The sequence below is a fragment of the Herpailurus yagouaroundi genome, unplaced genomic scaffold, assembly GCF_014898765.1.
Source record: "Herpailurus yagouaroundi ecotype Mexico unplaced genomic scaffold, PumYag 165, whole genome shotgun sequence".
In the NCBI taxonomy this organism is placed as follows: domain Eukaryota; kingdom Metazoa; phylum Chordata; class Mammalia; order Carnivora; family Felidae; genus Herpailurus; species Herpailurus yagouaroundi.
The window spans coordinates 21,366,128-21,393,880 of record NW_024412406.1 but is presented as its reverse complement, the minus strand read 5'-3'; the positions used below and the strand labels follow the sequence as shown (position 1 = coordinate 21,393,880).

General features: G+C 41.2%; 1 protein-coding gene across 1 annotated transcript in view; it reads left to right on the top strand.

The window, feature by feature from the left end:
• Positions 1 to 9,519: 9,519 nt before the first annotated feature.
• Positions 9,520 to 27,753, top strand: part of NKAIN3 (sodium/potassium transporting ATPase interacting 3) — a 611,467-nt gene continuing 593,233 nt past the window's right edge. Inside the window, exon 1 of the mRNA XM_040487717.1 lies at positions 9,520 to 10,235. Within this exon, the coding sequence (XP_040343651.1) occupies positions 10,182 to 10,235 (54 nt within the window). The 5' untranslated portion in view covers positions 9,520 to 10,181. The remainder of the gene's footprint in view (positions 10,236 to 27,753) is intronic.

Genomic DNA, 27,753 nt, shown 5'->3' with positions numbered 1-27,753 from the left:
GCCCTACTATAAGAGGATTGCCATTTGGTGCCACCAGAAAGTATGTCATAGTAAGAGGAATGATGGGCTTCATTTCTTCAGTAGCTCAGAAAATATGTCTCATCACTAACATGCACTAGCCAAAAGTAGAAAATGTTAATAGAGTTCATATAAGTCAATAATAGAGGATAATTAGGAGTAGAAAGGGAACAAAAAAATAGGCACCTTATATACACTGAGGATGGAAATGAGTGCATCAGGGAAGCCTTCTCAGAGGAGGCAACATCTGAGCTCAGCTATCATGATGGGTGAATGTTGTCTAGAGAAGGAGAGTGCAAGAAGGGAAGGGAATATTCTAGGTAGGGGAGATTACAGGACACAATGGGGAGTTTAGAAGCAGCATATTACATTTCACAAAGAATACTATGTGTTCTCCAAATCCTGCTTCTTTTCCTCTTGGTCCCAGAGTTAGATTACCTTTCCAGTTCTCCCTTGCACCTGGCTGTGGCTGAGTATTAACCAAAGGGTGAGCCCAGCAATGAGCCCCGTATTCCTTTTCAGGTCTGGCCCTTACAAACTTTCCCCATACAAATCCCCATCTGCTCAGCTTTTCGCCCTCAGTCAGCTGAATGGGAGGAGGGTGGTGCCCCAAGGTGGAAGGACCTGAGTCACTGGATGACACGTGGACAGCTTCCCCATCAACGAGGAACATTTGTGTGAGGGAGAGAGAAAGTTGCATTGTGTAAAGCTACTAAGATTTAGGCTTTGTTTATTGTAGCAGCTAGTACGCCTTGCCTTACCTCGTAGAGTTTACATGTGCTTTGCTGATGGCAGGCAATGGCAGTAAAAGAGGAGGCCACCACTAGCTAGCTGTGTTTGTCAGTCTAGGTACCTCTGGTTATTTTGAGAACCAAGTGACTTAAAAGATACAATAACACCTTAGATCTATAAATCTGGGCCAAACATTGATGTTAACGTGTGATCCTGCCCCGTTTAAGGGGCAGTTTATACTGCAGAGACAGTCAGCCAAGCACAACCATTTATAGTATGTATTTATGGCATCAGAACCATGGCAACATTCTTCTTCTGGCAGCTTTTTTTATTTCTAACGTGCATTGACGTGTGTCCCCAGAGGTTCAAGTTTAACTGCAGCTGAGATGGGCCTCTTCCCATCTTTCAACCTTGGAAGTGTCCGTTATCCGTGGGACTTAAGGAAGAAAACCCAGCTCATTAATCAGTATGTCATCACATGACTGAATAGTAAAGTAGTAAAACTTCTGAGCTGTTATGATAATACATATCACAGGTGTGTGTTTCTGCTTCCATTTCAAAGTAAGACACCATCTGGAAGTTATCCTCCCTGCCAAAATGAGTAGAGACATAAAGGCTCCCCGTCCTCTTCCAAATTAGAACTCATAGACAGACAACTGAGCTGTGCCAACGAGAGAAAGGAAGCCCTCACTGGAGATACGAGGGACTGATGAGAGGCGAGTATGAGAAAACTCTTCTCAGAAGTCACTTTTTCTGAATACAAGTAGTAATAACTTTGTACTGAAAATGGATTTTGAACTACACATAAAGCAGAGACTGAGAATGTTTGGCACAAGGGCAAGATTACTCATTGGAGATCATCATGATACAGAATATCTAGAAGAAGCCTTGGCATGACCCATCAATGCTGGAAGAGAAAAACAGATGCAACGAAAACAGAGAAATTTTTATAGTCACCTTTTGCTAAGAGTGTTCCTAATCCTTAGGAAGAAATAAGAAATTCATGACAGCACTCCCACTGTGTAAAATCTCTATATGTAATTTATTGTCATGCTTGGTTTAATGATCATGAATTATATGCACCTCTGATCCTGTGTTGTGGATGAAGTCATTATCTGCCAATCTTTTATCTTTATCAAATCTGAAGAATCCCTCAAGTTGTTCTCATGTATAAAAAATGAGATTGAATCCTTATTGCTGATTATTTGCTCCAGATGCTGGTGCCAAGAATGGAAGACTAGCAGAGTTCACGGTCTTAGTTTGGGCTTTTATGGAAGCAGACCCTTTGACCAGAATTCAGATGCAAGTGCATGCAGGTTGTTTGGGAGATAATTCCTGGAAACCACAGTAGAGCAAGTGGAAGTGAAACCAAGGGGAAGGGCCAATAAAAGGTGGACTATGTAACAAATTATTCCCATGGGCCACTGAAGCTGAGGAACTCTGGAAATGGTACAGAATATATGCACCTCTGATTCTTCTCCAATGGTCTAGGAAGGTAATAAGGTTTTTATATACCAACTCCTATCAGTTGGAGTCCCAGAGTTCTTCCTGGGATGTGGTGTCTCTCCAGAATTGCAGCTTACCTTGTATGTGAAATCTTGGTGCTGTCAGGAGGAAGTTGGAGCCATGTGCCCTGAAATGGTGAGGGCAAGGGGATGTGAGTGAGACAGCCAGAGCATCTATTACAAACGCCGTTGGGTGCCATCTTAACAAAACTTTTTCTAGACTGTATATGTACTGCTTGGAAAAATTACTTTGGGGCATTTCCCACTCTATCCCAGCACCAGTGATATGGTTACACCCCAAAAGGACCTGTTTGCAGGTACTCAGGATTGTTTATAACCACAAATTGGACTCCTGTGTCCTTTACTTTTTATTTTAATCAATTTATTTTTATATGTGACTTATATTAAAAACTGAACTATACTATATTTACAACTGTACTCAAAATCTGTCGGTTCCTTATCACTGCTCAGTATATACACACTGGAGAACATACTAGGCAAACCTAAGAGAAATAACAGCAAAACGTATAATAAAATGTGCTGTCCTGTGGTGATTTGCATCTCTTTCAGGTGAGACCATGGCCTTCCCGAAGGCACATTTGGGATCTAGTCAATGCAAAGGGAATCTATGCTAACTGGCTTTGCCACTCTTTATTCAAGACTCCTTCAGAATGTGACAGTGGTCTTACAAATGACTACTCATTTTCACTCACTAACAAATACATTTTCTTATTTTGCCATTCAAAAATATAAAGGGAAACTATATGATTGTACTATCTTTAATGATTGATTGTTTAAAATTTTCTAGATTTCATAAATAAAAACACCTGGAAAAAAAGCAAAAGCTTGTTCAGTGTGAATTGTAAGTTTGTTTCACTGATTTTTAAAATAATACAAATGTGTATTTATGTGCACTGGTGTTACTTTGAGGGATTTTATATGCATATTAAATTATCATGGACAAATAAAAAATACATCGCTCACACATTACTAAAAAAGAATTTGTTCCACATTAGCATGAGCTAATGAATGTACTTTATATTAGGATTTACGTTTCTGATGGACGACCTGTTCAGCACTGCACGTGCCTGCTCCACATGTCTAACACATTTTATGTGATGGTTTCTTATTTTTAACTATTTAACTAAATAATCTTAGACTTACAAAAAAGGTGTCAAAAAATCAGAGAGATCTCAGATGTTTTCCTTAATGTTATCGTCTTACACAAGCATTATACAATAATACAGGACTGATCCTTGAAACAGATACATGTGGAGGAAACTGTAAGGATTCATTATCTCATAGAGATATTCTCTCCATATATGGTACTGCAGTGGATAAAAACGTGTTTGTGTTGTGGTTATTGTTAACGTCCTTGGTTTAAAAATGGAGAAAAAAAAGAAAAAAGTCTTTACTTTGGAACACTTAATGCAATCCAATAGACAGATAGGTAGATAGACAGATGTTTGTATCCATCCATACAAAAATATGTTGGTGGCATTAGGATTCACCAGGACTTTGGATTAATGTTTTCTTTTTACTTTGAGTCATGCTACCTTTTCTCTTCCTCTGTTCCTGCCAATTGTTAGGGGTCTAGCTAGGCCATTATGCAGAGAAGTCTGATCTGATCTTCTGGAACCCTGAGAAAAACACAGGGCAGGGGAGCAAATGTTAATGGTAGTAAGAAAGTGTTTGTGTCTCCAATATGAGGACTCTGACATATTAGGCGTGCAGTAATGTCTGTTGCATAGAAATCAACAATAGTTGCCAACGCTCGGCAGTAAATTAAGTGGTCAAAAAAGCTTGAACTTGTCGGTGTCAGCCGGGGCTGCTCAGCGCTTGACATTAGAAAAACTCTAAATGCATATCGCTGCAATACTAATTATGATAATAGCAACAACAGGATCAGTGTTGTTAGACACTGAGGAGTACGATAGATAAATATTAATTGAGGCTTATTTTTAACCCAAACAGAAATAAAAAAGATAGCGCTTGGCTATAAAACTAGTTATTACCAACATCTCTTGAGGCAAAATATACCAAGGAATTTCCTTACTCTTTCTCTTTTGTAATTGTGGCATCCTCCAGGCTCTCCCGTGTCCTTTAAAACTCCCACACCACATAACCATCTCCCACTTTTTTCTCACCTCACCTCCCTTGGGGGATCACTTTTAAATGCTATGATGTAAAGTGCTCACAATAGCAAGAAGTATCTGTCTCCTTAGGGAGAAAAGGAATAGTGAAATTATGACTGCCGCCTCTCCCCTTGCCCCCAACACTCTGGGGTATTCATTGCTATGCACAACAGGAATCACCACTTCTAACACAACAGGCATCAGGCAGCACACAGGTGTACTGAAGGCTCCAAGCCATGCTTCAAACACTCCACATGTGTGTTTCCCACTTTTGCTCCAGTGTAAACCTGATCTTTGCTCTAACTGAGCAGCCATACTGTTAGTACAGTGTCTATCAGGTAACCATGAAGGTCAGCCAGTTGCAGGAGGGGGTATAGAAGATTGTAATTTGCTCGCTCCAAAAAGGTGCCAAAGGAGGGGCCCAGCATCAAGCAGGTGCTAGAGGAAAAGCACACATCTAGGGGCACATTTAGGAACTTTTCTCAGTGAATATAGAGAAATGCTTGAACATACTGTACTTTATTTCGCTCAAACAAAAATGCCAAATTAGAAGCCTTCAAAAAACAAAGTGCAGTAGTTAAGGAGGAACTTTAATTCCTTCAAGCTCTTGTCTCCATTCCTAGTACAGTTGACTCTCAACATGGGTTTCAACTGTGCAGATCCACTTGTATGTGGATTCTTTATAGTACAGTACTGTCAATGTATTTTCTCCTCCTTATGATTTCCTTAATGACATTTTCTTTTCTCTAGATTACTTTATTATAAGAATATAGTATAAAATTCATATAACATGCAAAATATGTGTTTACCGACTGTTTCTGTTATCATTAAGGCTTCTGATGAACAGTGGGCTATTAAGAGTCAAAAGTTATACTTGGGGCACCTGGGTGGCTCAGTCGGTTAAGCATCTGACTCTTGATTTCAGCTCAGTTCATGGTCTCATGGTTCCATGATATTGAGCCCTGCATTGGGCTCTGTGCTGACAGCATGAGTCCTGCTTGAGATTCTCTTACCCTCTCTCTCTGCTTCTGTCCCATTCATGCTCTCTCTCTGTCTCCCTCAAATACGAATAAATAAGCTTAAAAAAAGTTATACTTGGATTTTTGACTGCATGAGGGGTCAGGGCCCCAACCCTCGTGTTGTTTGAGGGTCCATTGTATTTGACAGTCCTGTGAAATCTACAAATCTGCATTTCTGGGTCTGGTCTCTAGATATGCTCTCTCCCACCCAGTCCTCTTACTCTTGGTATAGACAGTTTGATTTTCTCTGGACTTTAAGGGCGATGGGACTAGAGTCTTTCAAAAGAAATTTTACTAGGGGCACCTGGCTGGCTCAGTCAGAAGAGCATGCAACTCTTGATCTGGGGGTCATCTGTTTGAGCCCCACATTGGGTGTAGAGATTACTTAAGTAAACAAAAAAAAACATTAAAAAAAGGAATTTTACTAAGAAACTGAGAAATAAAAAAAGGAAGAAAAAACATAGACTAGAATGTCCTGTATGCATGTATATACACATATGTTTAGTACTTACTATATACTACATTTATATATATGTGTGTGTGTGTGTGTGTGTGTGTGTGTGTGTGTGTGTGTGTGTATACACTATGTGGGAAGTAGGATGCTAAAAATGTGATTATTAAAAGTTAACATTATTTTTGGCTGGAGGAGACAGGAAATTATAAAGTAAACCAATCACTGGGGTTTTGTTTGTTGGTTTTGTTTTAGAGAGAGAGAGAGAGAGAAAGAGCTAGTGTGCGTGGGAGAAGGGGAGAGGGAGAGGGAGAGAATCCTGAGCATGCTCCATGCTTAGTGTGAGACCAACACAGGGCTTGTTCTCAGGGCCTGAGTCCTAATCAAGTGGAGGTGGCTCAGCTGACAGAGCCCCTCAAGCACCCCCGAGTCACTGTTTTGAATGAAAAGACAGTGAAGGAGTGACAGGAGTGTTATTTCAGACAGTGTAGTCAGTGAGGCCTCTCTGGGACCTGACATGAGGCTGAGACCTGCGTGAGGCCAGGGTGCAAAACACATGTGGATAGAAGATAAAGAACAACCTAAGGCTTAGTTCTGTGGGCAAGTCATACCATCATACCCACATTACATAGGCGAGCTAGACGGAGGGAAGCAAAGTGACTTCCCTGAGATTCTGCAGCCAGGAAGTGGCATAACCAACCACACGTTGCATCCGATGCCCTACTTAGATTATTTCCTCGTCAGCTGATTTTGGGAAAATCCAAAATCCTCTCTAAGCCCCACCGTTTCCATTGTTGTTATTTTCTACTCTCTTCTCCCCTCCCCCCCCCCCAAGAGACAGGTAATTCTTTTAAATTTTTCTTTTTTTTATTTAAAAAAATTTTTTTACATTTATTTATTTTTGAGAAACAGAGTGAGACAAAGCGTGAGCAGGGGAGGGGCAGAGAGAGAAGGAGACACAGAATCTGAAGCAGGCTCCAGGCTCTGAGCAAGAGGTCAGCACAGAGCCTGGTGTGGGGCTCGAACCCATGAACGGTGAGATCATGACCTGAGCGGAAGTCGGACACTCAGCCGACTGAGCCACCCAGGCATCCCTACAGGTAATTCTTTTAAACCTCCCTCACCAGGCAGAAAGAAAACTCAGTGAAAGCACTCAGTGCTGACCTTTCTCAGAGTGGGCTGCTACTTCATTGACTCAGCTGCTCTCCCTCCCCCTACCGAGCCCTTAAGGGGAGGGAGTATAGCATTTACCTTTGCAAACCTGACAACTAGTATGGCCCTTGGCATAAAAAGCAATGTAGAAATGAAGCAAGTAAGACATATTTGAGGGTGGGATTGAGGAAAGAAGGAAACCCAGGAAGGTAAGGAGAAAGATTTTTAGTTCATGATGCACTTCAGTTTAGACAATGAGGATAAGAGACTGCAGAAGCATAAAGGTGGCTTCACACAATTTCTAGACTTGTTACTAGCATTGTCTTATCTTTGCTTCTTTCCTCTTTCTCTCTTTGAAAGCCAAATGCATTTTCAACATCTTAAGTGATTCAAGGAAGAAACTCCAATCTAAGTCCATCAGTAGAGGGGGCAGTGGGAAAGGGAAACGTACAGGAAGACTGTCCTGGTCCCCTGAAATGACATCACAAGGGTGGCACTGACTATGGAGGTAGGATTAATGCAAATTACTATACCTACTTCCCAGAGAGCAGTTGGCCCCAGAGCAGGTGTTACTTGGGTCCTAAGTTTCAAAGGCAGCAGTGAATGTGTAAATCAAGGAGATCTTGTGTCTAATTACCTGGCTTTGCATTTCTCTTCATCGGTTGAGAGATGAGATTCCCTGTTCCCATCTCCACCTCTTTTGACTGGGGAGGTTCAAGGAGGTGCACCGATCTCTTAGGCCATTGTGAGGAGTAAATAAGTGAATATACACAAAACACTGAGACCGGTGCCTAACAAGGACACAATGCATGTTAGCTGCAAATTTCATACTTCCTAAATTAGTAAATAAAAAATGATGGTGAGAAAATGTATATTGGGGCAAACACAGGTAATGTGGAGAGGAGGAGCGTCATTATGTTTATTATCATCATCCATCACAGTCACTGGTAGTGAAGAGGCTATGATTATTTCTGGAAGCTGTAGGTAGACTTGTTCATGTCCCCTCCCCCTTCATTTGCTTCCTACAGATTTCAGACACATTGATGCCTGAAACTTTTTGCATTGTCCTCTACTATATGCTAAATTATTAATTTGTCAGGCTCCATTTTTCCCCTATTTTCATTCATCATAAATCATGATGGTTATGTTTATTGTGCATAGAAGTGTGCCCTCATAATCCCGGATCGCTTGATGTCTTAAACACTGGGTCAACAACAACAGCAAAGGCTTCTGACTCCCATTTTTCCCTTTTCCAAAATAACGGACAGAGGTGGAACCTAAACAATGAATGTTTTTGACCATTTAATTAACCCAGATCCCGAGGTTATTCGCGTGTCCCTACTAGAATTTCAAAGTTACCACGCAAGGATTTTTCCTGGGAGCTGTAACTGTACTCAGTTAAAAACATAGGTTCTGGAGGAACGGTTCAGAAAAAAGGCAGTTAATTGCAAAAGAAAACAAACACCCCCCCACCCCCCGCCCAACAAGCAAACAAACCAAACCCCACAACTCCCTTTCATGCCTGAAAGAATGACCTGCGCACAGTTTCCACGTGTAGGGGGGAATGTTTTAAAAATGCAAAGAGCTCTCCCTTTCCTGCTAACCTACCACCGAGGGCCCAGGAGGGCAGCGGTAGGTTAGAAACGGGGTTTCTGTGCCAAGTTCTGAAGAAAGCCTCTTCTGTGACAAATGGCCCCGAGGCTTGCTGTCTGCTGCTCCAGCGTGCTCCAGCTATTTGCGTAGTAACACCGGGTACAACTAATGTGCCCGTGAAATTTGACATTGGGCCCCGATGAAATCTGGTCCTCGCAGACCTCCTCCGCGCTAGTCTATTAGGTGAGCCAGAGAGAGCGGTGCTCCTTGGGATTCGTGAAGAGTTAGTCCGGGATTTTAACTCTCCGGGACGAGGTCTTCTTCCCAAGTCCTTCTCAAACAATTTAATTTTCTCTGGAAAGAAATCGTCTCCTCATCCCGGAAATAGTCTCCATTTCTAGAAAAAACCACTCATTGTCTTCTTTCTCTCCTGGTCCTCTCTCCTCCCTGGCGACAATTGCAAAGAGCCTTTAGTGGGAAAAGCTACACCGCGTCTCCTCGCCGAGTCCGGGTTCACCCCGGCGCTCCGAGCCCGCGCTGCCCTCCGCCGCCGCTTCGCCTCTAACCAAACCAACTCGCTCCAACTTTCCGCTCCCGGGCTCCAGCAGGGGCGCCCTCTGGGCCACCGACTGCGGCGAGCAGGAGCGACCCTGGCCCCGGGACCCCAGAGCTGCGCGCCCAGCTTCGGGCCGAGCAGACGCGCCCGCTACCCCCGGCCTCCCGAGCTCGCAGCACCGCGGTCTCCAAGCTCCGCCCGGCGCTGCGCCGCGCCCGCCCTTGGCTGCTAGCCTCTGGGACCCGCGTCTCCGGACACCAAGCCCTCTCAACTCCCACCCTCTCCACCCCTGGGGCAGCTCAGTAAAACCCAGTGCCCTCCTTTGCGCACGCCTCCGACCGCCCTCCCACCCCCTAGCACGAGCCCCGGAGAGAAAGCGCTGCCCGGGTCTCCCCATTACACCGGCCGCCGAGGGTCTCCACCACCACCAGCCGCCCTAATTCACGCTCATTCATATTCATCCTCGTTCTCATTCTCTCTCTTCCTCTGCCTCTCTCTCCAAAGACTCCTAACAAGACAGGCCGGGCCTCCTCGGTGGCACTCCCTTTCATTCATCGCCTCCCACCACACGCACACGCACACACAGGCACACACACACACACACACACACACACACACGCCCCAACCCAGACAGCCCACTCCACTTTTCAGACGCCCACCTCCTCCATACTCCCCTCCCCTAAACAGACTTCCACCCACTCACCATCTGTAGCCTCCCTTCCGCCCCCCGCCCCGCCCGCCCGGCTCCCCCTCCCCAAGAAGCAGACCTGCACAGTGGGAGGCAGGGACCCCGCCAGACGCTCGGGTCGAGCGCGCCGGACTGACCTCTGCCCGCCCGGGAAACTAACAAAGGCGGTGCGCTCGCCCGGACCCCGAGAGCCGCGAGCGGCGGCCGCGCGGCGGGGCGAGCCTGGGCCGGGCCGGGCGAGAGCCGGGCGGGGGCCGCTCCGGAGCGGGGAGCAGCGACGCCGGAGGACGCGGATCGCTCCCCGCGCGCGCCGCTCGGACGCCGCCGGCACCATGGGCTGCTGCACCGGGCGCTGCTCGCTCATCTGCCTCTGCGCGCTGCAGCTGGTGAGTGCCCCGCGCGCCCCAGTCCCGGGATCCGCGCTTGCCCTGGGACTGGCCTCCACGGCCCCCGCCGCGGACCTGCACCTCCCGGCGCGGCGCGTGAGTGCCAGCCGGGGGCTCCCGCGGTCCCCGCCTCCCCGCAGCCCCGACCCGCACTGCCCTCCGGCCCCGGGCGCTCAGCGGGAGGGCGCGGTCTCCCTCTGGGCCCCGAGCTCTCGGGGTCACCGCGCACCCAGCGGACGTCGCGCCGAGGTCCCGGGGCCGCTGCCGAGGCGCTGGAGAGTGAGCGATTTCCCCGCCCCTCTGTCGGACCACTGGCTTTAGCACAGTCTGCTTTCCTGCTGAAGTTTCCCGGGGGCTTGTGGGCTCTTTCTTATCGGGATGATTTTTGTTCACATTGTTTAATTAGAAGGCGCGTAAGAGTGCTCAGGTTCTGAGGACACAGAAACGGCCTGAACTCCTAGCTCAGACTGGGGTGATTCTTACCTTCCGCAGTTTGAAAGGTGGTGGTCGAGGAGTCTCGGATCTCCAGGAAGGAGGTCTGGCTGTGTGGTTTTAAACAGAGTATTCCAGCCCCCGCGCTTCCAATTTCCCTTTAGATTTTGTTGAAGTGTTGCACGTTCAGACAGCGACAGACTGACAGTTATCATCAGGGAGAGAAGGAGTGAAAGGCTGCTTTGGCACAGTGGCTTGCCAGGGGAGTGCACGTACTGGGGGGTGAGAGATCCAGAGTGAAGAGGAAAAAGGCTTTCATTTCAGCGTGTGTGTGTGTGTGTGTGTGTGTGTGTGTGTGTGTGTGTATGTTGGGAGGCTGCTTTTCTTAACATATGTCTATTAGGGACACAGACGGGCCCTGCGGTCTCTCTTCCACAGTCACTTGAGGTCAAGGCTACAGACCCATTGTGTCAGACTTTTGTATGTGAGAGATTAATAGACATCTCCTTCTCTTACACTTAAATTCTGTAGATGCTCTGCCAAGCCTTCTTCAAAGTGTTTGTTTTTGAAAGTTACATACATTAACTAGCATGTTTTTCCTAGCAAGGGGAAAAGCCTTCCAGTGAACTTTACTGACCAATGTCAGCCCTTCCAAGACTCATTAACTGAGAGATGAAATAATGCTCTTTCTTTAATAGTCCTTGTTCCTGTAAATGTATTGAAAAGTCTCACTCTTGCCTCAGTGTTCCACTCTCCCATTAAAACCTCCCTCTAGATGTGCTCTTCCTTGTTTACATAATACATGCATAGTTTATGTATTTATAGAGTTGCGGTCAGTGACGACTTTTCTTTAAGTCCATGGGATAGTCCCTTCTGTCCTGTTAGGTAGCACAGGACATAGTACATAGTTTCTTGAAAAAATAATTTTAAAATTCATTTGGACATGAATGTTTCCTTTCACTAAAGAAACGTCGTAGGATAATTTACAGTTTGGTTATTAGAAATGAACATGGCTTATAAATAGGAAAAACCGAATAACTATTTAGTCAACTCTTGAATATGCAAGATTGTAGTCAGGCACTCTGGATCGTATAATGGCATAATTCTTTCCGTTGTACATGGAAATTACGTGTAGGAGTTTTTTATGCAGTGGATTTATCAATACAATTGTGATTTCCTTAGTTGATATTATACTATTTGTGATGAAAATATGTTTGGTGTTTCATCTGTGAGCCTGGAATGCCTCCACTTTCCACATATACCTCCTCAATTGATACAAAATGCAACGTACTCTTCAAACTTATCTCAAAATTCTGTCTTCTGTATGAAGGCTTTCCTGGTGCTCCAGGTAAAATCAATCACTTCTTTTGTTTGAATTGCATAGCACTTTGGCTTTTCCTCTGTTGGATCACATTTCATCGTCTTAAATTATTTTATTTACATATATCTCTCATCTCTAGACTGTAAGCTACCTGAAGATAAAGATGAAACATTATTCATCTTTGCAAACCTTGCAAGTGCTTAAGAGAGCTCATATCAGGAGCTGAAAAGTTATTTGCTGAATGTTTGACTCTTAAAATTATCTTTTGAGAAAGGCACCCATTTCACTAGTTTGCAGATAAGGAAGGTGATACTCACAGAGTTAAACAACTTTTCCAAATCAATAGTTTCTACATGGTAGAGACGGGGAGAGTAAACTTTTAATAATTGGATCTCAGACAAAACAAAGCATGTATGTATTATATTACATGTATTATTACATCATGATATTGTATATAATACATTATATATATTTAAAGGATGTGTAGTGCTCGCTGGACAAATAATGATGATGATGTAATGTTCTGTATTGTAAAATTTATATAGCCCATTAATTCTGGCAGAATCTTTTTGTTGAATTTGGTATACTCTTGGTTATGTAGATCTGATATGAATGCTGGTTAATGTTTTTTATTTACTTTGAGGAGTAATAGGAAAGTGACACAAGGAGCCAGTATTGGAATTTTACTCCTTCCGGGACCTGATGTTGGTTCACAGCCTCAGGGAACCTCCCTGGGTGAAATTCAAAATGGCTCTCATAGCAAACTGAGGGCTGATGGGGGGTGGGAGGGAGGGGAGGGTGGGTGGTGGGTACTGAGGAGGACACCTGTTGGGATGAGCACTGGGTGTTGTATGGAAACCAATTTGACAATAAATTTCATATATTTACAAAAAATTAAAATAGACTTTTATATACACAGGTTATTATATATGAACCTCACGGCAACCAAAAACCTAGATTAGATACACAATCTATATAGAGAAAATAATTCAAACATAACACTAAAATTAATTAAAAAACCAACAACAAACAAACAAAATGGCTCTCATACAGGGGAGGCAAGGAGAGACCAAAGAAAGAGGCAGGCCACTCCGGATTGGTAGGTGGTAGATTCCTAAGCAAGGCGACTTATGTATGAAGTGGCTACAAGATGAGTAGATCTCCACCCCTGCCTACCAGAATCTTAAAAGTTTAAATGGGGCCTTAACTGGGTTCATCCATGTGTACCATCGCGAAGGTCTCAACAACACATTACTTTCTCAAGATTGTGAGAAAGTCACTTGAAGTGACTCCCACCGTGGGCAAGATGTATATTCCAAGGACAGGAGAAGTAAGGAGGCTTGGATAGCCCTGGCCCAGCGTAAGGGGCAGCTGGCAATCATGTCCTCTCAGTGACCTCCTCCTTCAGCAGATGCTTTGCTGAATTGGGTTAATCATTTTCACATGCTGGGAAACTTCAGTTTTTTTTGTGTGTGCTATTGACAGGATAATGGCCTAGCACATTTTAGGTTTAATATGTATTATTAGAAAACCTGCTCCATGGCTTTCCTAAACATAGACAATCAACAGAACAGAGTTACACCCTGATTTGTTTAGCATTTGCCAATTTCTTTGGTGTAAATATTCCCACCTTGGCCAGTTTGAAATACCATTACATAGTATTGCTAGCATACAGCTAGAATAGGCATAAATAACCTCAAAAGCAGGTGAAAGTAAAATACAGTAAAATAAGAAAGGATGTGTTTTTAATATTTATTACCTCTATTTTAATATTATTTATTTAAAATTAAGTTTATATTATTTAATTGTTAATAATGGCTCCATTTAACAACAGGGTCACAAAATCCTAAAAATATAACTGACTCTCTGAGCCATTGTAAGCCTTGTCCAGCATACCAGCGGGTAGAACCGGTAAAAACCAGGGAAAAAGATCTAGTGTTCTTTCCACTGAAACCAGCTGTCATTTTTTCTCTTTCATGTTTTTTTTTTTTTCTGCTCCCACCAACTGTTGGAAGTTGGAGGTTATGAAGCAGTAAATAAGAGTGGGTGTTGAGAGGGGAATGGCATTTGTAGAACACATTTGCTGAAAAGAATCTACATGCTAATGACTAGGAGTAACTGTGCAGGTCATTAAAAGATGGCCCATTAGCTCTTTCTAAAAGTTAAAGAAACAAGGGAAGGTTTTTATTATCTCACTCACATTTCCTCCAAGCCCAGCTCCAGAGTGAAACATCAGACTGGGAATAAGAAGAATTGGAGAGAACTCACTTGCAGGCTAGTGTATTTGGGTGAGCTTTGGTTTGCAAAATCTCAGTCCTTCTTTCTGCTTTCTTCATTCTGCTGGTCTGCCCATCTCCCGTCATTACTTTGTCTCCACAGTTCTACCCCTAAGCAAATTTGTGCACTATGCCCCAGATTTTACATTCATGTTCTAAATTCTGCTGAACGAATTTAAAGGGAAATTGAGAAGCATGAATGCATGTCCATAGAAAACTATGCAAAGTAAATCTTTTCTGAAAAAGCAATTCACCACTGTGTAACAGACTCATCGAGTCACCCAAGAACATTTAAATTCATTTTGTTGTTGTTGTTGTTGTTGTTGTTGTTGTTAAGAATACTTTTCATTTTGCTTGGCTTAGAATTATGTGTATTCTATTATCACGTATGTGTAATCTAGAAGTAAAAAAGAAACACTTATATGCTTTTAGTAAATTACTTACAGTTGCTACATTTAAAGAAGTCTTAATTGCATTTTTGAAAGCCAAAAATTGGCTCCATATATCACTTCAGAGCCATCTTCTTATAGTGGCCCCAGTGAAGTGTTGAACTTCGTGGTTGGCAGGGAGCTTTAGACTTTTTTTTTAATATATATTTCAAAGAGGTGACTCAAAGACACATTCAACAGGATTTCTGTCCCTGGTTGTTGGATTACCAGAGATTTATTGCTACTTGCATCACTTTATGGAAAGGTGACACTCATAATGCCTATTAGGCCTAATAGTGGAACAAAATTCAACTTTCCCTTTACATATCTGTAGTAACAGAAACCTTTAGAAGAGTTATAGAAACCACACAGCTTTCAACACACAGATAGGCTGTATGTTTTCATTTTAGAGGACATCCTCTCAAGTTAAAGAAAACTCATTTTGGGGTTTGTTTTTGTTTTTTTTAATTTCTCACAGAAAAAAACATGTTAACTTTCTCTCCATCCCACATTCAAACTATCTTGTCACCACCGGTGACTCTGTAAGGCTGAACTAAAATGTGTTGAGAGGTGTCTGAATGATGATGGTGTGGTTGTGGTAACATGTTCTAAACTAAGTTTTATGAACCGTAGCGCTCAGCTGGTCTAACATATTTGGCAGTGGATACAGAGATACATTTATTTTACTGTGTAGATACAATGACACTTTTGCTTTAACATGTTTTTCATTTTAATAGCCCTTTTCTCCTGTGAAGTATCATTGTTAATCATTCAGTTTCCATTCTTTTTTCTATATTGACAAACACTGGTTTATCTTGCGAAACCTAGGAAAATTTAGGGAAATTAAAATTATGGCTAAAAATGAGACTTTAGTTATAACATGATTGTTGAAATCCTTACAACATTCTGCATTAGTGATTTTTTTAAACACATCCATATCCATTTATAGCTTTCTTGTTATTTAAGTATACATTCAGAGTATTGAATTTGCTGGGGAAATATTGTTTTCTTATGGTTTTGTCACAGGTTGAATTGTGCCCCCCACCCCCCAAATTCTTATGTTGACGTCTTCATCTCTGGTAATTTAGAATCTGGTCTTATTTGGAGAAAGGGTCATTGAAGATGTACTTAGTTACGCGAGGCCATATTAGTATAGGGTGGACCCCTAATCCATATGACGGGTGTCCTTATATAAAGGGGAAACTTGGACACAGGTATGCACACAGGAAGCATGCCATATGACGAAGAAGGTAGAGATCAGGGTGATGGTTCTACAAGCCAAAGTTTGCCAGTGAATCACCAGAAGCTCGAACAGAGGCATGGAACAGATTCTCTCTTATAGGCCTCAGAAGGAGAGAACTCTGCCAAAACCTTGATATTAGTCTAACCACTAGACATCTGGCCTCCGGAACCATGACACCGTATAATTTCTGTGGTATTGTGTCATGGCAGCCCTCACAAATGAACACTAGTGTTTATTTTTTATTTTCTTAGGACATGAATCACATGTTTCTTTGAGTTTATCTCTTTGTGTATGTGCTAATTCTTTTACTGGATTTGAAGTCCACAAAGGGCAAAGACTTTGATCTACTCACAGAATCTCCCACTATACCCTACGAAGGGTAAGCACTCAGTAAATATTTGGAGAATAAAATGATACATAAATGGATAGCTAAACTTCATTGAATTTTTTAATGTGCCAGACATTGTTCTAGGTACTCTACCTATGTCTATGAAATCATATAGATTTCACAGAAATCTTAATTTCACAGAAATTAAGGCAAAAAGAGTTTGAGTAACATGCCCAGAACCATATAGCTGGTAAATGATGGAACCAGGGTTCAGATTTGGAGTCTGCACTCTCTTTAGTGCTTCTTGCGCTTGAAATGGTCAACAAAATTCAACCAATGTTCAGAGTCCCTAAGCACTGAGTGTACCAGTGTGAATTATGTCGAAGGGCTGAAGGACTGTCAACAAATATGTAAACAAAGATTATCTAATCACAAATGTTGTCAAGTGTCATTAAGATGAACAATGTCCTTTGTAGATGGGGTGGTCTGGATGACTTCCCAGAATTTGGAAGTGGAGTCTGAAAGAATGACCAGGAGTTAGTCATGCAAAGACAAGGGAACCATTCTCAGCGGAGGAAACCAAATGAGCATAGTGTCTAGTTTGAGAAGAGCAGGGTATGTCCCCAGTTGTGACAGGTGTCTGGTGTGGCTAGGGTGCGGTATGAGAGCGTGCATGCAGCGAGATGACATTGGACACACGCCGTGACACCTGATTTCCTTTAGGGAGCAATGTGGATCCACTGAGCCAGGCTATCATGTGAGTTATGTTTGGAAATACCCTCACTGCTGAGTGGAGAACAGATCAGAGGGAAACGAGAAGAAATGGGAGGCGGGATGCTCTTCTGTTATTCTGAGCAAGAGATAATGCAAGTCAGACACGTGTCAGACGAGAACAGATGGGGGAGAGTATGGACTTGAGACACGATGGAGGAGGTAGAAAGCCTAGGACTCGCTGTGGGGATTACCTCCCCATCTTGCGCAACAATATAACAATATATTTTACCAAAAATGTGAGAACTGGGTGTTGTGGGGGATGGAGGTGGAGGAGGCGTGTTTGTCTGGGGACATAAGGGTTCTGGGTTGGACACTTGGAGATTCTGATACCTAAGGCCAAGTAACCATCAGGTCTATGAGCCTGGAACTCAGACGGTAAGACTAGACTGAATACTCAAATTTGAGACTCGCAAGCAAGATTGGTATTTAAAACCCCGGAGGAGAGAGTATAAGGATAGATGGGGGTAGTATCAGAAACAGGACTCAACGTTGTAAAACTGAGAAAATGGAAATGAGCCAAGTGTGCCAAAATGGAAATATTCGTATAAACATTTTATTCTTCATAAAATGTGAAGTGCTCTTGATTTTTTTAGACATTTTCTCCAGTTATGATCAAATCACTTTAATTCTGGTCACTTTCGTGTGGATTTTTGTTTTGGCTAGTATTTTGTTTTGTTTGTTTTGTTTTGTTTTCCCCTAAGAGAATAGTCCTTATCATAATATTTTGAGAAATAAATTGCTTTCTATCCCTAGAACTTCATTAGTGCTTTCTATTTAAAAAAAATGCTTTGTTCATATTTTTCACCATCCTGTCACGAATTTTACAATGTACATTTTGGGCGTCTAGGAAAGATTTGAATAATTATCTATCTATATACATATATATGTGTATATAAGGAAGAATTTCAAATACTTTATTTTTTTTAAGTTTATTTATTTTGAAAGAGAGAGAGTGAGAATGCGAGTAGGGAAGCAGCAGAGAGAGAGAGAGGCAGAGAGAGAATCCCAGGCAGGCTCTGTGCTGCCAACACAGAGCCTGATGCAGGGCTCAAACTCACAAACCCATGAGATCATGACCTGAGCTGAAATCAAGAGTCAGACACTGAACCAACTGAGCCACCAAGGCACCCTCAAATACTTTAAACATAAGAAATATTTTTCAAGTTTTTATTCAAACTCTACTTAGTTAACGTATAGCGTAATATTGGTTTCAGGAGTGGAATCTGGTGATTCATCACTTATATACAACAACCAGTGCTCATCACAAGTACCCTTCTTAATGCCCATCACCCATTTAGCTTGCTCTCTGCCCACCTCTCCTCTCCTCTAGCAACCCTCAGGTTTTTTTTCTATACTTAAGAGTCTCTTATGGTTTGCCTCCCTTCTTTTTCCCCTTCCCTATGTTCATCTCTTTGGTTTGTTAAACTCCACATATGAGTGAAATCATACGGTATCTGTCTTTCTCTGACTGACTTACTTCGCTTAACATAATGCACTCTAGCTGCATCCATGCTGTTGCAAATGGCAAGATTTCACTCTTTCTGTGTACACACACACACACACACACACACACACACACACCACATCTTTATCCATTTATCAGTTGATGGACATACAGGCTCTTTCCATAATTTGGCTCTTGTTCATAAGAAATTTTGACTTCATATTGCTTAATATTTTTGGTATTAGAGACAAAAGTGCATCAATATAAACTTTGCATGGTTTCCTTGCAAGAGTTTGCATGAGTGGGCAGAAGAAGCAATAGATCTATATATGTGTATTTTGACTGTTTTCCTTAAGCATTTTTTTTTTTATCAGGGGAGGTATATCTTGCTTAAAATAGCAGGATTTCAAGTACTTAATAGCAATTACTTATTAAAGATAAAAGCAAAAATCAGAACAGAAAACACAAAATCTGAGGGCTTTTAAAATAAGATGACAAACAGTAGACGAGTGTATCTCCCCTTTCTCCCAAGGCCCCAGTGTTCAAATGAAATGATAATTGTGCTAGGAAGAAAAAGATGGGACAAACAGATGACCAGCAAAATTGCAGAGTCCAGTAAGATATGAAGCAGAGTGTATTTGAGAGAACAGAACCTTAATCTAAGGCCGTGTGCTTTGTGCACTGCATAGAGGTGTTCTTGTAAGAGCTGAAATGTGACATTATTCTGCTTATCACAAGGGGCACTCTGGAGTGGGGCTGGAGCATTGGGCACCTTTGAGGTTTGCGTCTTCAGAGTTAGCTGCCTCATGCCATTGTGGAGAAGATATGGAATAGGAGAATAAATACACTAATTGTTTTGAAAGGAAAGTTGACCGATGTATAAGTTAGGATTTATAGTAGTTTAGACAACAATGAGGAGATTAAAAAGAAAACCCCAAATGATTATGTTTTTAAAGTTTATTTATTTTGAGAGAGAGAGAGAGAGAGAGCGCACACACGGGAGGGGCAGAGAGAGAGGGACACAAAGAGAATCCCAAGCAGGCTCCATGCTGTCAGAGCAGAGCCCAGTGTGGGGCTCAAACTCACAAACCATGAGATCATGACCTGAACTGAAACCAAGAGTTGGATGCTAAACCGACTGAGCCAACCAGGTGCCCCCCAAATGACTATTTTTAATTGCTTATTTTGATTTTCTTGTAATACTTTTTATGTTACACTCGAAAGTAATTTTGACACTATAAGGTGAGATTTTCAAACCTAATTTTGAAGGTGTTCTCTATGTCAATTTTAGGGAAACTGTGTGGCAAATACTTGATAAGGTGAGTGGACCTTCTTTCATAGGTACTCAAATATTCATGTTTTTAATCCCCATTAACACTAATTGGTATTAATGTGTGTGAATCTTCATGCATTTACCACAGAGTATAACGTTAGACTAAAAGATAGCACTTTATCGATGATTAGTATTCAAAACACTGGTTAAATGGTAGTACAAGCAAATGCCACATGGCACAAACTAATTTACATTTTTAATTTGGTACATTTTGCAAAGATACCAACATAAAATGGGACACAGGCCCTAAATCCCTTTAATAGAACTTTTTGATCTTCTGGTGTTGGTAGAGAATTGGAGAACAGATAGTTTAAGATGGGCATAAACAGTTCTTGTGAAAGCATTTCATCTTACTCGATGCCATAAGGTGAGAAAGGTGAAGCCTTTGAACTGCTGCATTGCTGTTGTGTTTGGTGCTGGTTAGAGAATCCCCAGTTCCTTGATTTGGAGGAAGAGCATCTTGTCTATTGGGAACAGGAGATAAGGGGGAAGGCCAGTGGCAGCAGGGGGTACTGACAGAGGTTCTCAGGATCAGAATTAGATGGCCTGTTGTTAAGGGAAGCAGGGCAAGACCGTGGCAGTATTAATGATTTTGTTCTTTTTTTTCCAGTCTTTTTTTTCTTTTCTGCATAGAGGGCCGCTCTTTAGAATAGTTTTCCTGATTAATTGTACTCCTGAATTAAAAGTAGAATTAAACGTTTCAGTTTCTTCTCTCCACTCCCTTCACGGATACTTGCATTATGATTGCTTTCCTACAGACACCCAGTTCCTTTATTAACAAGAAGTATTGCATAGGATTTTAGCTATCAGATTCTCGTAAGAGATATGAGCTCAATGGATGTGATGATAAGTCGTAAATATATTTCTGACGGTTTCTCTCTATTCCAGTAATTAGAGACGTGGCTGTACTTTGCTATTGATTAATATGTAGTATAATAAGTGCTTGCATGTGGCAAGCCCCAGGCGATAGAGGTTGATTGGTTAAATTGGTTAATTAAATTGGTACAAAGAAGAATGTTCTATACGCGGGTTATGTTTCCTGTACTGATAACTAGCTGTAACTGATCATAATTAAGAAAATGGGAAACCTAAAATTCTCGTTAATGGCAGTTCTTTATCAATTTGTATTTCAAATATAAATTCTCGATGAGGGAGGTCTTTCAAATGACAGTTTATAAAAGGTAACCTATCTTAGAGTTGAGGGGTCCTCAAGAAATTATCTAGAACTGTCTTTAGCACCATGGCAGGACTATGCATGACTCTTCAATACTGACGACTGTCCTGGTGATTCTCAAATATCTCTGAGAATGGAAACTTTTACTGTTAGCAAAGTCATCCTTATGTTTAAATCGAATTTCTTGGGGCACCTGGTGGGTCAGTCGGTTAAGTGTCTGGCTCTTGATTTTGCTCAGGTCATGTGACCTCTAGACTGTCATGATCTCATGGTCCTGAGATTGAGCCCCAAGTCAGGCTCCAGGCTGGATGTGGAGGCTGCTTAAGATTCTCTCTCCGCCTCTGCCCCTCCATCGTGTGTGCACATGTGCACCCCCGCACCCCCCAAAATAGATAGAATTTCTCTTGCTTCAATTTCTAGCTTCTCTTCTACACACTTGCCTTTTATCTGGATGAGGAATAGCAGATACAGGCAGTGATGTTCTGGAGCTGGCTTGTTCTAGCTGGGGAGAGTTCACTGGTATGTTTCTCGAAATTCTGCAAGCCGGTTGTTAAACCCAGCCTTTATTAAAAATTAATTGCATAAACTTTAAATTAAATTAAAAATGCAACGCTTTCTGATTCTGCATTGTACTGTTAAGCTGTGCTGTCCATTGTTACTGTAAGGTAGAGATTCCATATAACAGGATGCTATTGAGCATCTCTTTCAAGCTCTGCATCCAGTGAGATCATACTGGTAGCTAAAAATCTATCATGGTGGAAGTATTTACATCATGAAGATACACAAAACCCACAAATCAGGCCCTCCTGCCACCCCTCAGAGCCAGTTATTAAACATTTACCAGCATGCAACTGGGTAGGGGCTTTCCTCAGAAGAAAGCCAGTTTTCTTGTACAAGGAGGGACTGACTTATAAGCCCTTGATGTAACTAATTAATGCATGAATAGAAAGTATATTTCCTAACCTAAATGTTTTATTTATTGCTTTGAGTGCATCTGTAAGATTGTTTACACGTGATGGAATTTTTATTTTCAAAAGTTACAATATTAACTCCTCCTTTTATAAAACAGCTTTCAGATCTCCCTAAGCACTATAGTTGATAACTGATTTGTAACTAAATGATCCAAAATTGGTAATGGTTCCTAAATTTCATTTCAGGTAACCGACTGTACTCTAGGATCTTTCACTATGAGGGAAAGTCATTTCTGCCTAATGTGCGTTAATTGATTCCCCTGAGTGATGGCACTCCAATGCCCCAGCCTGGCCACCTGGCCATGTTATCGGTTCTAATTTGCTCTATCCACAGGGATGTCAACTAATCAATGGCAAAAAGTTCAAAATATCTTCTTGAACCACACCAGGTTCTTCCAGGCTTGGGATGGGCTTCGGTTTTCTGTTTTCCGCACATTGAAATCCTAAGTAGTCATACTTGAAGGAGGCTGTTGGAAGCTGATTTATTTGAGCACATACTAAAAACATGTATTTTTAAATTTTTGTTATTTTTCTTACTAAATGTTATTTTTTAAAAAGAAATCATTGTTACAGTATGGAACAAAGTCCTTTTGTGCCTCAGTTTCCTTGTTTCATTCTTATAGCATCTCCATAAGGCAGCTAGTTAATTATTTCCCATTTCCAGTTGAGAAAACCAAAACATGGAGAAATGAAGGAGTATATGAAGCGGTACGGTACGATATGGCTTAAACCATGAGAAATGCAGAAACATGGATAACAAAATTTTCTGTACTACCTTATGACTGGATTAAAAGAGTGGTTTCTCTGGGCTCAGGCTAAAACCTGTTGGAAAGAGTATTTATTTAAGCAAGTATTTTCTTTCCATACAATGTCGTTTTTCAAATGTTACCCAGGTGACTTAAGTAATAAGTAGAGACACCGTAACTATTTGAAATAGCTTTTATTTCTCTTCTGCTTCTGTTAGTACAAGGCGGCTTCCTCAAGACCGATACCTATATTTGGAGTCCCTCAGGAGACACTCCGATTTATCCTAAAACAAAAGAATAAAATGCAAGTGTTCTGCAGACCAGATAGTCTGCAATTTTTGCATGCTCTATTTTCTTCAACAGATAAACCACTTCCAAGATGCTTTTACTGTTCAGTTGTAACTTACTAATACCATCGTGACATCTACTCACAAATATCCTTTCTCTCCGTGAGACTTTAAGGCATTTTTTTTCTTTCTCTGATAGGAAATCTTTTTTTGGCCTTGGAGTGTATGACTGTCAAAGATCTGAACGTTACAGCCACACCATTCATTGACTGAGCATCTTAAATGCAGGGCCAATTAGAGGAATCATTAGATGAAGCCACTGAACAATTAGGAAGCCTGCAAAGATCCCCTAACAGCCTTTTCATCTGAACAGAGAGCTGTGGTTGGTAATACAGATGGAGTCGTCCTCAGGGATCTGTCCTCCACACACATGGTTCTGTTGAAGCGTTTCACAAGTAGGAGACTTAACATTCTGTAACATTTCACAGACTGCATCATGCAGAGGAGCATTGGTCATCTATTATTAATATGTTTGTTTGACTAGTCCTGAAGTGTCTTTACACATACTTTTTAACTTCTTCACCACTGATTATATTTTTTGTTACAGGGCAGAGGTTTGGGGGAGTTTGATTTAAGATGTAAGTAGTGGCTTGATTTTCTTTTAAGATAACTTGAAATACAGGATACCAATTTTCTTCATACATATTTTTCCTTATTGATGACAAACCTGTTTGGTAGTTGAAAAAACATGCATGGAGTCTAATTCAAGATCATATTTTTGTCTTATGATATCGAAGAAATATTATTTCATACCCAAACCGAAGAGAGAATTGTGAACATATTTTCAGACATTTGAACTTTATATGTCTTATAATTTTGCTCATTATAAAATTTGATTTGATTTTGAAGTGTTGATTAATTGCCATCCTACTCCTTAAGGAAAGGTTTAAAATGCCCTTAGCAGAATGGTAAAGCCCTTTTTATAAAAAGAAATACGCTTCTTTGGTCAATATGTATTGTGCATTATATGTAACTAAGAGGTAATCTGAATTTAGATTTGGGTCAAGCAACAACTGCAGTGCCTATATGCTTTCCATGACTCAAAGCAAAAGGAAAAGCAGCGGAGAACCCTTATCCCACAGGCATCAGAATTGTGTAATGGATGGTTAGCTGCTCTCTAGCTAGGACTCTCTCCAAGGTGCTCTGAGACACTGGAGGTTGACCTCCTAGGAGGCGGATCACAACTAGGTGGTAGGATTAGCGCTGTAAGAGCACCATTTAATGTGCTATAGCTTAACCCAAGATAGCAGCAGAGTCAGATGCCATTAGAAATAGGTTGTTCAGATTGAACTAAATGCGAGTAAAAAAGATAGTGCAGGAAATCATGGCAAATTTTATAAACTTTATCTATGTAAGTGTAAGGAATAAAATCATTGCACATTTCTGGGAGTTTCTGATCATCAGACTTCTATTACGTTCATGTATAGGGGAAATGGTGCTTTTGGTGGGATTAAGGAACATATTGGTATATAAACTCCATTATATGCAATGATAACAATGTGCAAGAAAGTTCTGAAGATAAAGATCTTAACAGTAATAAAGTACAGGCAAAAATGAGTGAGCATCGCATGTTGGAATGCACAAATATAAACATGATATGTAGCAATCCACTCTTGTCGGCATTTATCAGATATATTTAAACAAAATAATGTGATAGTTTTATGTTCCTCATAGTGAAGTACTTTGAGAAATGTGTAGTCAAATGTAAAGGGAATGCTAATTTGGAAACAGTTCAGGAGGAAAAATGAAGGGATTCAGATTATTTAGCCTAACGGTGGATTATTAGTATAACAGGGAGCTGTCACGGAACTTTGAAAGGAAAGTATGAACCCCCAGCCCCCCGTTTTCTTCATCCCTGGAATCATTGTCCCACTGTGTGTATTCTGACCCATCCTAGTTACTGAGCCAATGTTGACAGCGTTAGAATAGTACATATGTCATCTTTAGCTGTTCAGTTTGTTGCCAATAAGACTTTAAATCATATACCTGAACATCTTTTTTTCTTAGAAGCAGAAAGAATAAGACAACACTATAGCGAGATGATTTATCAGTCAAACCTTTCCCAAGGTGTCCCACTTTGCTCCTTACCCACTTGGTTCCTCAGCTTTCTTGGTGGTTCCTAAGTCTGGCAACCGATTCTACCCTGTATTGTTGGCTTGGGCCTGTCTATGTAATAAGATGCAATCGATGTTAACTTAGCACCATATTTAGTTACATCTTTTTCTTGTGCTTCCTGCATCAGTCTCTTACCACTGTGAAAGATGCAGACTCTGAGGTTTATATACCAATTGTCATTACAAACCACCCTCGCTCTGCAAATCCCAGCTGCAGCTTGATCTGTTCAGCTGTCCATTGTGATGATAAAATTACAATGTAACTGCGCCTGTGCCACTGCTTCTCTGACCACCGTCTGCTTGTGTCACACCACGAGTTCTCTCCTCAGTTGTATTTTTGTAAATGTGACACTCTTATGGAGACACTCAGAGGCCACCTGGAACAGTGTTTTATGATCAGGCTTTTCCACCCATATGGCTGAGAAAGGAGCCATGTGACATTTTCCAACATGGCCACTTCTGTGACAAAAGAGAAAAAGTGTTATTAGAAACTTGTACATTATGGCAGCACATGGTGGATAAAACAGGTGCATAAAAGGTACTATTACAGAAAATGAGTTTGATGTTAATTTAGGTATGCAATCAATTCTTAACTGTCTACTTCTTGAATCATTGTTTAAAATTACAGTCGGGACTTTGAGAGTAGATGCATGTTTCTTTCTACTACTCCATTTGCTTTTCCATATCTATCTATCTATCTATCTATCTATCTATCTATCTATCTATCTATCTCAATCTACATCTGTGTCCAAAGGCAGGAGAAGATGGATATCAAATGCAAAGAGACCACATTCTCTCTTCCGCCCATTTGTTTTATTTGGCCCTTAATAGAGTTGATAATGCCCATAGGCATTTGGGAGGTGATTTACTTTATTGATTGAAATGCTTACTGATTGAAATGCTAATCTTTTCCCAAAAAGACTATCCTCACAGGCACATTTAGAAATAATGTGGGTTTTCCCCCCAGTTTTGTTGAGAAATAATTGATATACATCATTATATAAATTTAAGGTATACACCATGATGGTTTGATTTACATGTATTATGAAATGATTATCACTATAGGTTCAGCTAACATCCATCTTATATAGATACAATTAAAAGAAAAAAAAAACAGAAGAAAAAAATTCTCCTTATGATTAGAACTCTTAGGATATACTCTTGCAACAACATGGATAGAACTTGAATGTATTATGCTAAGTGAAGTAAGTCAGTTGGAGAAAGACAAATATCATATGATTTCACTCATATGTGGATTTTAAGAAACAAAACTGATGAACATAGGGGAAGGGGGGGAAAATAAGATAAAAACAGAGAGGGGGCAAACCATAAGAGACTCTTTTTTTTTTTTAATTTTTTTTTTAACGTTTATTTATTTTTGAGACAGAGAGAGACAGAGAATGAACAGGGGAGGGGCAGAGAGAGAGGGAGACACAGAATCTGAAACAGGCTCCAGGCTCTGAGCGGTCAGCACAGAGCCCGACGCGGGGCTCAAACTCACGGATGTGAGATCATGACCTGAGCCGAAGTCGGACGCTTAACTGACCAAGCCACCCAGGTGCCCCAAGAGACTCTTAAATACAGAGAACCAGCTGAGGGTTGTTGGTTGGGTGTTGTGTGGGGGATGGGCTAAATGGGTGAAGGGCATTAAGGAGAACGCTTGTTGGGATGAGCACTGGGTGTCGTATATAAGTGATGAACCACTAAATTCTACTCCTGAAAGCATTATGATGCTATATGTTAATTAACTTGGATTTAAATAAAATTAAAATATATATGTATGATCTACTCTCTTAACTTTTTCTATGTCACATAACAGGGTTAAGCTGAAGTCATCATGTTGTAACTTGCATCTCTCGTACTTATAACTGGAAATGTGTGCCTTTTGGCCCACTTCCTCCAATCCCCCCTCCTGCCACCCCCCACCTCCAGTAACCACATGTCTGATTTCTTTTTCTGTGACTTCTTTCTTTTTCACGGGTTCCACATGTAAGTGAGATCATACAGTGTTATATGTCTGACTTTTCTTACTTAGCCTAATGCCTTCAAGGTCCATCCATATTATTGCAAATGGTAGAATTTCCTCATTTTTTACAAAATAACATTCCATATTATTATATATAATACTATATATATGATACTGTATGTACTATAATACAGTATATACTATAGCATATATATATCTCACAACTTCGTTATCCGTTCATCCATCAATGAACATTCAGGTTGTTTCCATGTCTTGGTTATTGTGTACATGCTGCTGTGAACATGGGGGTACAGGTATCTTTCCCATTTAGGGTTTTTATTGTTCATTTCCTTTGCATATATTCCCTAAAACGGAATAGCTGGATCACATGATAGTTTTATTATTAACTTTTTAAGGATCTTCCATGCTGTTTTCTATAGTGGCTGTACCAATTTACAATCCTCCAACAGTGCACAAGGGTTCCCTTTTCTCCACATCTTGCCAGCATTTGTTATCACTTTATTTATTTATTTATTTATCAATTTTTTAATGTTTATTTATTCTTGACACAGAGACACACACACACACACACACACACACACACACACACACACACACACA